The 12,129-nt window shown below is 37.7% G+C and overlaps 1 protein-coding gene across 9 annotated transcripts in view; it reads left to right on the forward strand.

The window, feature by feature from the left end:
* OSBPL6 (oxysterol binding protein like 6) overlaps positions 1-12,129 on the forward strand; it is a 110,614-nt gene that overhangs the window by 39,590 nt on the left and 58,895 nt on the right. For all 9 annotated transcript variants that reach the window (XM_049887529.1, XM_049887530.1, XM_049887535.1 and 6 more), the window contains 2 exons: positions 3,858-3,950; positions 10,079-10,201. In XM_049887529.1, the coding sequence (XP_049743486.1) occupies positions 3,858-3,950; positions 10,079-10,201 (216 nt within the window). The remainder of the gene's footprint in view (positions 1-3,857; positions 3,951-10,078; positions 10,202-12,129) is intronic.

Raw genomic sequence — 12,129 nt, forward strand, 5'->3', positions numbered from 1 at the left:
AAACTTACCAGATTAGAGGGCTGCAGTGAAATGTGTTCTGGACTCCTGGTTTCAAGTTAAATATGAAGCTCTTCCCTCTGAGCAGGGGGAACAAGGGGCGGGTAAGTACTCTTACCTACTGTGTATGTTCCTTAAAAAACTGACCTGGAAATGAAGTTGTAATTTTAGCATTTGAGAAGAAACTTGATTTTAGAAAAATAATGAGTGTATGTAACCCTTTAATTTAACTTGCTTATATGTATAATGCCTTGAGAATATGTGGCATGTCTTTCCAAGTTACAGTGAAAGAATATGAAAATAAACATCTTGTGAAGACAAGTACAAAAAGTTACAGCACACATTATGATCGTGTATATGTGATTGTATAACTATTCATAGATATGCTTTTGGTTTTACAACATGAGTTTGAAGATAATTCTTAAGGTAATGGATGAATTTATTACCGGATAGATACCAGTAGTTTAGGTTCTTATACAAATATAACACTGGAAATGAGGGTCTTCATTATCATTCTGGAAGTTCAGTGAAACTGCTTATATGTGAAACTAGTTACATTTGTAATAATGGGTATCAGCAAATTTTATAAATGATGAAAAATATATTTTTCAGTAAAATATATGCCATATACTTATGGTAGCTAGTTTGAATAAAAAATGTATTTATTACTATTTTTAAGTAAACATTTTTGCCTTGGCAAATTGACATTTGGACTTTAGATTTTTCACTCAGTTGCAATATGTACTATATTGTACTGTACTTAAATTGAACAACCTTTTTACTTTTCTTTAGTAATCTAAACTTATTTGTAAAATCCAGTGGGGAAGAAACAAATATTGTGTTTTTGTGCAGGTACTGCAGTAGGTATTTTATAGATATCATCTTGTTTAAATTGGGGGAAGGAGAGTCCTGTGTGATTTGTTTGGTTGCCAACCCTCTGATTCACGATATTCTAGCAACATTTTAATATATTCAGGTATCTATAAAGACAAAACTCATTTTTCGTACATGTTAAATGTACCAAGTTGACTTCTGTATCTGTGGCTTGATTTGGAAATTAGGGGTTTAGTTTCCTTCCCCTGGCCAACTTGCTTGAGTTAATCCTTTATTTCTTGCCTACATAGTTGCTAAGATCAAGTTTCTTCCCAGGATTTGCTTTTCTTATCATGTTTTGTTTTGTTTTGTTTTGTTTTGTTTTGTGTGTGTGTGTGTGTGTGTGTGTGTGTGTGTGTGTGTGTGTGTTTTAATTGAGGGCGGAGGAGGGGAGGAGGAGGTATGTGTGTTTTATTGCCCAGCAACCTGAAAGTACATGAATGGGGGTGGTTCTTAAAGAGAAGCTCAGACATAAGATACCTGACTGGAAAAAATGACAGTAAGTAAAAGCAGCAGCCACATGGAACAGGTTTAAAAAGCACGGGTTTAAAAACAGTGTTTTTAGCATTATTAGGCCTTTTTGTGATAAGTCTTCTCTCTGGAATATGAGCATGACAAGAGCAGTTCTTTTGTCTGTTTCGTTCTTCGTAGCCTTGTCATCTGTGCCTGCCACAGTGTGGGTGCCCAGTACTGAATTGTTGATTGCGTGAACGAGTGAATGGCACGTTTCACTGGCAATGTCTGGTTTTCTACTTAATTATATTTACTGAACTTTGTTTTGTTGTTATTAAATAGTGAAGAGGGAACTTGGTACTAAAAATGTGTGGTTTCTAATTGGTTCTAATTCTTGATATTTAGAAACAGTATCTTAGGGAACTTTTTTTTTCCCCCATCTGAAGGGAATCATCTGAAATTATAAACTTATTTTATTTTAGGTGATGGGAGGAAGCCTTTTTCAATCTTGGGAATACAGTGACACATATATCTTTATTGGTCAAGGTTCTTTGTCAGAAATGGTCAACTCATATGTTTAAAAAGTACTTCATCTAATTTACTTTTAAGGAAGTTTTGTTCAGATATATTTGAAGAGTACATATTATAAGGTAATAGAAATACCCAAAAGCTAGAAAATTTGTAGAAAAATAAGAATAATTTGACACAGATCCAAGTGTAATTTTTCATAAAAAAGCAAATATTGATCTAATAGTTTTCCAGAGACCAAAAATAGAAACTTCAATACATAAATAAAACATGTACCTTGTTTATTAAAGCAACAAATTATTACTAAAGTGAAATGCTACATTTCATTTTTTAGCCTGTATTTGAATATTATTTCTATTAGGTTATCCCTTAGATTTCTTTCAAGTGTATGCCTGCCATAGAAAGCGACTAATTTTTTTTCCAAGTATACAAGTAGTATCACTTATTGCAAAAAAATATATATGAAAATGAGGTAAATAAGTAACGAGAGAATTAAAATTTACCTGTAATCCCACCCCTGAGGTGTAGCTGCTGTTAACATTCTGAAGTATATTTTGATTACGTGCATAACATCATCTTATATACATGTGTATGCGTTTTTATATATAATTTTATTGTGGCAAAATATATTTAAAAACTTTCCATTTTAACCATTTTTAGGTGTACAATAATTTAGTGATATTAATTACATTCGCTGTGTTGTGCAACTGTCACCACGTCTATTTGTGAAAGTTTTTCATCACCCCAAACACAAACTCAGTACTCCCTCAGCAGTAAACTCCCTACTCCTCCCTCTCGCCAGCCCCTGGTAATCACTGATGAACTTGTCTCTATGAATTTGCCTATTCTAGATATTTTGTATAAGTGAGATTATACACTGTCCTTTTGTGTCTGACTTATTTCACTCAGCATAATGTTTTCAAGTCATCCATATCGTAGCATGTATCACAATTTCATTTCTCTTTTTGGCTGAATATCTGCGTACTTTTTATAGCCCGATTTTTTGTTGATAGAATACCATGGGTTATTTTTCCATACCAATAAACATAGATCCATATTGTCATTATGAATCATAAGCATACTATTATAAGTGTGGTATTTTCTTATAGGTCTGTACTATTCTTGTATGTATTCAATATTTGGTTTTCTTGATTTGTTTTTCTTTACAAGAAATAATGCTTTTGTTCTTACACCTCTATATACCTGTCTGATTATTTTCTTAAAGACTTAGGGGTAGAATTGCTGGGTCGATGAGACATATATTTATTTTCCCAAAGGTTGTGATGTAACTGTAAAATTATTCTTTAGAAGGATCATAAAAAAAAAAAAAATACCCACTTTATATTCCTTTCCCCCAATCTCAACCCAATCCTAGACCTGATGGGTAAAAAATCTTATTAGTTTGGATTTCATTTCTTTAAATATTTCTGAGGTTGCACGTCTTTTCCAATATTCCATGCAAGTTGTCTGTTCATGTACTTGGCCCTTTTTTTTTGTTTTTGGAATGTTGTCTTATGGCTCTACAAATGCTCTTTATTGTCTTCATAAAAGACATCTACTGTTTATCGTATTCGATAAATTGTTTTCTTCTCTGCGTGTATGTCTAAGACACTAAAAAATTAAATAGGATTAAGGGACTTGATTTTTTTTCATTTAGACCTTTGTCTTTTTCTCAGTATTAGATATCCTAGTCTCATCAATTTATAAAAACATTCAGACTTACTCTGGACTTACTATTTTGTATGTGTGTGTCCTAAATTTTTCAAGGAATATTACTCTGACAGAAAAACTGAAACTGTCATCACAGCAGATGTTCAGCAGCAATAGAGAGGACAACCGAAATCTGGTGCTGACGTATTTTTCTGACTGTTGCTGCTGAATTTAGTCTCTTCAGGAACTTGCCGTTTGTAACATAGTAATCTGTGATGTATGTGATCTCACCTCCATGCCCATCCATATGAGAAGTGAGTTGTCTAACCTTGGGCTTTATTTATATTTATTTTCAGAGTATTCACATATTGGAGAGGACTGCTTCCTCTAGCACCGAGCCCTCTGTAAGTCGGCAATTGCTAGAACCAGAGCCAATCCTCCTCTCCAAGGTCAGTAACGAAATATCATGCTTTCTCAGAAGGCATAGTGCCTGCTCTGGGACCTGTTGAAGTGTAAATAACCTTTACACTTGACTCCCCTAATGTAGCTGTGAAGCCAGTAACAGGGTTGGTCTTTCATTTCTTTCTGCCCCCGGTATATAGGGGTTCTATGGGGCTAGGAGGCAATAGATGAACGTATATTTTCTTGTCATTTTCAAGGTTACATCCAAAGTACAAAATTCTCGCTGTTTGAAAGGAAGAAGGCAAAAAATTCTATTGCCATTCCCTGTTGGAGAAATGAGCAAATATTTTCATGCAGAGCTAACAGAAAAAGACCACTGAGTCTTGCAGCAGTAAGAGTAATAATGGCCGCATCCATTTATGGGCTACATCCTGCTCACCGAGCACTGTGCTAAATGCTTAAATACATTATCCCATTTCATATAATCCTATGAACAGCTCCACACTGTTTACAAATATGGAATAGAGAGTTAGTAACTTTCCCAAACTTAGATTTCTCTAATTCTATGACCGGTGCTTTTAAGCTCTACGCCACCTGCAAGGTAAAATAGTCCCCACACAGGGGGCCTGTTGAACATTCAGAATTCTAGTTTTCTCCTCACATTTGACCTTCCTAGTAGGAGCAAATTATTTATTAAGACCTTTTCCCTCTCGTGGAAGCCAGTGTTCCCTCCCCTTCAGCCTTCTCTTCCCAGGACTAAGGAAACATCTGAATGCATTTCTGTATAAAACACGAAAATCATGAAGAAAAGCTGAGGGGACTCTAAACACCATCCTGTTCATCCCCAACCCCTCACTGACTCCCAGAGATAGCCAGTGGCCTGACTACCTTATCAAGAAACTCTGAAAATACAATACATATAAATTGTGAGTTCAGATATAAAAATAGCACTTTATTTCCAAAGAAGGTTAACATCTTACTATGTATAAATGATACTTCCACTTTGTTTTCCCAATATTAAATACAATACTTTAAGAAAAAAATAGTGTAGTACCATAGTGTTGTAGAATATATACATTGCACCTATTTATATTTTAGAGATATTTTAAGCTATAAAGCTTATTCTTTCAGATGGAGTAAGCTGCTAAACTTAAAAAAGGGGTGTTATTGAACTGTAAAAAGTAATTTAGAGAGAAATTTAAAAAATAGTCTGATTGTTTCCATTTGGATGAGAAATAAAGAATGTCTGCTTTGTGGATATAACTAGTACTCTCTTTGGAACCTCAGTTTTATCTCATAGTGAGTTAAAGGAGAAAGAGTATAGATAAGCACAGGCATAATGGAAAAGATAACTAACATTTATTGAACACCTACCATGTACCAGGCAATGGATTAGTACATGCTTTCTCTCTCTTAATCAACATACAACTCAATGAAGTGGATAAAGATATTGTCATTTTACTGATAAGGAATCAGAGACTTGGAGTATAAGCAAGTTGTCCAGAGTCACCTGGGAAGTGTGTGACAATTAGAGCAGAGGGAAATAGAGACCACAATAGTGAGAGATACAGAGAGAAGTGTTTTAAATTTTTCTATAATAGCAAAAATGTGTATTTGGAAAAAAAATGTGTATTTGACTCAAGCCAAATACAGTAGTCCCCCCTTATCCAGGGGGATACATTTTAAGACCTCCCATGGATGCCTGAAACCATAAATTATACTGAATCCTGAGTATACTATAATTTGTCCTATACATACATACCTATGATAAAGTTTATGTATAAATTAAGTATAGTAAGAGATTAACAACAATAACTAATAATAAAATAGAATAGTTATAGCAATATACTGAAATAAGTTGTATGAATGATAGAGCAGGGCAGTGTGAGATTTCATCATGCTACATACTCATTCGACATTTTCAAACCATGATTGATCGTGGGTAACTGAAACTATGGAGAGCAAAACCACAGATTAGGGGGAGTACTGTACTGACATTACCACATTAAGGTTTCTGACTCTGTTTCTATTATAATTAACGTAGGAAAGTGGGAGATTTTGAGCAGAAAATTATTGTCAATCAAAATTAACCCCTGTTTTAGGATGGGTTCCCTAGAGAAGCAAAACCAGTGAAGCACACACATACAGACACACACACATGCACACACTCACATATATATGAGATACATATGAGAGCTGGAGGCTCCTCCTGACTCACATAGCTGTAGGATCGGCAAGTAAGATGGCAGGCCACTGGCTCACAGACTGTGGAGGCTGACAAATCCCAAGATTGGCAGGCAATATGGCAGGCCACTGGCTCAAGTCCCAAGAACTGAAGGTCAAATGATGATGAGTTAGATGCAGGATCCAGAGCAAGCAAGCAAGCTGCGCCAGAACCTCCATCTATATATTGGATGCAGGCCAAACCCCCAAGGAAACTCCCCTTACAATTGATTGGCTGATCACATCATGAAATATGACTACATTATTACATAACTGCCAGATTACATCATAACTGCCAAACTATATCATTACATAACTGCCAAACCACTGAGAATCAAGGCCCAGTGAAGTTAACACACAATCTTAACCATGACAGCCAGCCAGTTTTCTTCAATTTTCAGAAAGGGATTTTAGCTTTAAGATAGACCGGAAACTCTGGTGGCATAGTGGTTAAGAGCTATGGCTGTTAACCAGAAGGTCAGCAGTTCAGATCCACTAGGTGCTCCTTAGAAACCCTATGGGGCAATTCTGCTCAGTCTTGTAGGGTCACTATGAGTCGGAATCAACTTGATGGCAGCGGGTTTGGTTTTTTGGTTTTAAGGTAGACCTAGTTTACTAAACATAAACCCATTGCCATCGAGTTGATTCCGACTCATAGTGACCGGATAAGACAGAGTAGAACTGCCCCGTAGAGTGTCCAAGGGAATGGAGCCCTGATGGCTCAGTGGTTAAGAGGTAGGCTGCTGACCAAAAAATCAGCAGTTCGAGTCCACCAGCTGCTCATTGGAAACGCTATGGGGCAGTTCTACTCTGCCCTATAGGGTCGCTATGAGTCAGAATGGAGTCGATGACAACAGGGAATCTTTACAGAAGCAGACCGACACATCTTTCTCCCATGGAGTGACTGGTGGGTTTGGATCACCAACCTTTTGGTAAGCAGCCGAACGCTTAACCACTGCACCACCAGGGCTCCTTTTACTAAGCATAAAGGGGAAAAATTTGAACATAACAGAAAATAGAACATAGAAGCTTCTTTCTTGTCCTGGGGTGGGTTATTTCGTTTCTTACCTTATTTGTAACATTCTCGTCATCATTTATAATTGAAATAGGTAGAATGTTGTTTGCTCTAGTTTTATCCTTTGCCTCTTTGTCAGGTTGACAGCTTATTTAACCGTATTTGAATTCTTTTCAGTTTATTTTGCTGGGCTTTAGAAATATTGCATCAGAGAGAATAGAATTATTTGCTTAGAGCTGCTACACTTATGCTTAAAAATGTTTAACTTTCGCCATTACAATGTGATCCTTCCTTTTTCCTCTGCAGTTAAACTTCCATAGAAGGAAAGAGAAAAACACTGTGATAGAAAGCAGTAGCTGTAGCACCACAGGGACAAGCTTTTATTACATCCTGAGTTTAATTAGAAAAGAATTTCTGAAAGCATTTGGTCTTATTATTAAGTGTTTACATTTGCACAAGTTAAACAGGGTATTCTTCGTCACATACATACAGAATAAATCGAAGATGAACACTAGCCTTCAAATAAGACCTAGCCAGAAACAAAAATGCTGTTCTTCTAGAGATGCTGTACATGGATGGGGCCACACATACAGAAATGCTATTAAATATAGCTGTTCTCTCTCTAAGAACTGAGAAAGCACTAATGAATATACTTACACATATATGAAGAGTTTGAATTTATTGGTTATAGTAAACCTTTAAAACAAAATCGGTAAAAATTAACCATTTGTATAGAATAGAGTAGTTGTCTAGTTTTCTGGTGAGAGTAGAAAGCCAAAGATATTGGACTTTTCATAAACACCTGCTATTTTCTCCTACAGTATTCAGAAGCAGGGTTACTTGCCAAATTACAATTCAGTATTAAAAAATTAGGATTTCAAAGCTGTACACTTTACCTACATTTATAAAGTATTCTCCAAAAACTTGGTATAGAGCCTGAGATGTCTTATCAGAAATATTAAAAAAAAAAAAATTATCTAATTAGCAGTTTTGACTGGATCAGTCATAGTTTCTGATAAATTATCTCCAAGTAGAAAACTACTTCTTGGGTTCTTATTTACGGCCTCTTTCAAGATTTACAGGCCCTTTAAAGAATTCTTAATGTAGCCAAATGAACACGGATAGATGTGTTTCTGTATGTAGTTGAGTCATTAGTGTCCCTTCGGAGATGACCAAGAAGTTGACGATGGGAAATGTGGGAAGATGGAGCTGTGATGCTGGGTTTAGAGAGCTTTTTGGAGGTCAGGGCCATATCCTACTGTTAATAACATTAGAACGAAGCGATGTCCAGCCACATCTTTTAGAAACATAAAATTTATGTAAAAATTCCACCCCCTTCCACATATTTGAACTTAAACATACAGATTTGACTTGGACAGAGGGTTAGCAGCTTCTCTGACGAGAGGAGGAAGAAGGGGAAGGAGGAGGGGATGGTGAATCCGCAGCCCTCTCCCTTCCTGTCCCCAGCGTCAGTAATGGATTATGGCACCTTTGCCTCTGAGGCTTGTCGAAGCCTCTCAGTCAGTCATTCAGCAGGGTCTGGGTCAGCTGCCATCTGGCCATGTGGGCAGCAGATCCGTCTGCCCTAAGATGAAATCCATCAGCCATTCCTATTGAGGCCCTTATTCTATGGTCTAAGGGAGTAATTTCTGATAGAACGTATTTTTTCAGAAGGCAGCTTCCCATATCAGTTTGGGATAGGGCACTCTGCAGGGGGTCTGCTCTGATCAATGGTCACTGCGTCCAGCTTTCAGAGGCTGAGGCAGCAGAGCAGATTACACTGAGAGCATTTGCTTCCCTGCGTTGAGGGCAGGATTGTAGCAGTTGTACGTGGGATGTGAAAAGGTGGTGGTGTTCCTGCCTCAGGAGCCACAGCTTCTGTTTAATTTTTAAAAGGGCTTCATCTTGGCCCTGACTGTCACCAGACATGCCTGGGGTATAGAATATGGGCTGTTAAGGTGTATCATGGGCCAGTGGTTGTCTTAGCATTATGTGGGACCTTAGAATTCACCTCCTAGGGTTACAACTCAGAATGTCACTAAGGGCCAGGTAGGTAATAGAGAAGCAGCCCCTTTGGGGATTGTGGCAAAGTGAAGGTGAGCTGCCTTTACTTGGGGCAGGCCCTGAGTTGCCAGATTTGATAGGCTTTCAAAAAACACTAAAAATTTGAGATTTCAAAGTCTGAAATCTTATTTTCAAATGTTGGCAGCTAATTAAAAGAAATTAAAACTCTGTAGATGAACAAATCATGTAAAATCTTACTGATGAGATTACCGTCATTTAGTCATTGTTGTTAACAGCGGAGGGTGATGGTGTGGACTCTGGAACGCAAGATTTCTGGCCTTACAGTCTGGTTCTCTCTCCAGAGGCTCCCAGGGGTGTGTGTATCTCAGGATGCTTCCAAACCCTCAACTTCTTGGTGTGTGTTTAGCGAGCGGGCGCACGCAGCCTCACCAAGAGGAAACAGATGACTAAGCGATGCACTGCACTGTTAATAGTAGGTTATGGGGCACTTTAGACCTGCAGTGACCTTTCCATTACTAGACAGAAAGCCAGGTCCACACAATTAATTGAACATTTGTCTTTAAAACAGTCTTAGTTTGAAACTTTAAAGTTCCTCTGTGCCAGGAGGTTAATTGCCTGGAAAAATGCATTTTAAACATTCTGAGTACAGGTGAATCAAAATTCCATTCAGCTCCAAGTAGATGAGGTAGCTCTAACCGATCTCTAATGGACCCTGTATACCTGCGGGTCAACCTGGGAAACTCATTTTAACTTCAATTAAAAAAGTGCATAACTGTGTCCGATGTTAGAGTTTGCCCTGGAATGTTGTTCATACTTTTAGTGGTTCAAAAGCAACTTCTACTTAAAAATCTGCTGGAAGTGTGTCATGAAGCACCTAGAAATGTGTGACTTGTTTTTGTTCTTTCCTCTTAGGAAGCTGACAGCTGGGAAATTATAGAAGGGCTGAAAATAGGCCAAACCAATGTCCAGAAACCAGATAAACATGAAGGCTTTATGCTGAAAAAAAGAAAATGGCCTTTAAAAGGCTGGCACAAGGTAAAATTTTAATCACATTCATGTTCAAATTATCTTCAGTAATAGACAGGATCTTATTTAATATCGCAGGGTAGGAAACCCAGAGTACGGTTGTATGTGTAAATGTGTAAAACTAGTTTTCAAGGCCTTATCGTAACCATACAGGCTGCATCTGCTGACCTCTTGGTCATATTACACCTACTTAAGTCATCTGTGATACAGTACGTATGCAGAGAAAAATATTTTACATGATATTTAAAATCCAGTTTAACCAGATATTTAAAGTAAATTTTGTACATACTGTTTTATAATCTTTTTTCACTTAACTTAGTATGAGTAAGTTTTCATGCTATCAAATATTCTTCTAAATATGAGATGTTTTTAAGTGCAGGCTTGTATTTTGTTGGATTGTATATCCCACTATTGATTTGATCAGTTCCTTATTGCTGGGTATATAAAAAAAATTTGATCAGTTCCTTATTGCTGGGTATATAAGACCTGATTAATTTTCTGCTCTTATGATGTTGTGGTGAGGATCTTTATACATGAATGTCCGTTTAGTTCCTTGGTGTGAGTTCCTAGAATTACTGCTGTCAGTGCAATCTAAACTTGGAAAATTACTGATCCTGAAAGCTTGTTTACTGCTCTTCGAAGTATGTGGTTTATTCCTTCCTTATTCCTCCACATCCTTTGTCTGCATCCCAGTTTTAATTATGGAGAAAGAATTTTTATTACATTGTTGCAAATACTTGAGCAAGAATTCTGTAACCCTAAGAAAGAGAAGAAGGCATTGGTGTATCAGTGGTAGAATTCTCACCTTCCACTGCCAGAGACCTGGCTCGATTCTTGGCCAATGCACCTCTTGGACGGCCACCGCCCATGTGTCAGTGGAAGCCTGCATGTTGCTAGGTTGCTGAATAGGTTTTGGTGGAGCTTCCAGACTAAGACAGACTAGGAAGAAAGGTTTGGCGATCTACTTCTGGAAATCAGCCAATAAAAACCCAGCGGATCACAATGGTCCGATCTACAACGGATTGTGGGGATGGTGCAGGGCATGGCAGCAGTTTGTTTTGTTGTACATGGGGTCACCACGAGTCGGGGGCTTACTCAATAGCAGCTAATAGCAACAGCAACAAGAAAAAGTCGTCTTCCATTTTCAGTATAAACTCTTTGACAGACCACCGCGTCTCTTCTATGAAATCACTAGGAGAATGATCCCTCCACTTAACCCATCTGTTCTTTATAGTTATATTCAAGGCATGTGGCTATGGATTATAACTTCCTTGAGGAAATATATTTTTTGTTCTTTAAGGGGAAGACCTAAAACTAAATGGATGGAAAATGTTACCTCACTCCTCTGTCTCCAAGGGTGGAGTGAAAACAGTCAAAAGGAGCTTCTGACTAATGTGCCCTTACCCCAGTCTGAGACCACCTCCCCTGAACCCACAATATTATCCCAATGCCAGGAGTCTCTCTGCACTCTTGTTTTTCCTTTAATTTGGCCCCCCTAGTCATTCACCTTCCTAGGATCACCTTTGCCTTTAACCCTGACCTTACCACTTTGTAATTTCTCCAATCAAAAGCTTTGCTACCCTTTGTTTTCCCATGACTATCCTATAGGTTTTATCTGCTAAGATTCTTTGATAGAAATGGATAAATGAGAAAGAGGTCAGAGAAACCAGTTTCATATCGGTCACTCACTTTAATTTATTGCTCTAAATTTATGTTTCAGCAAAACTGGCTGTTTCAACAGCAACTCTTTCTGAATCATGCCTTTAAATATTTTGCTAAATAAATAACAGGAGGGTATCCCTTGCATAGGGAGTGCCTGGGCAATGCAAATGGTTAAATGCTCAACTACTAGCCAAAAGTGGTTCGATCCCACTCAGAAGCACCTTGGAAGACAGGCCTGGCGATCTGCTTCTGAAAGGTCACAGCCTTGAAAACCC

This window comes from Elephas maximus, chromosome 6 (assembly GCF_024166365.1).
Source record: "Elephas maximus indicus isolate mEleMax1 chromosome 6, mEleMax1 primary haplotype, whole genome shotgun sequence".
Lineage (NCBI taxonomy): Eukaryota > Metazoa > Chordata > Mammalia > Proboscidea > Elephantidae > Elephas > Elephas maximus.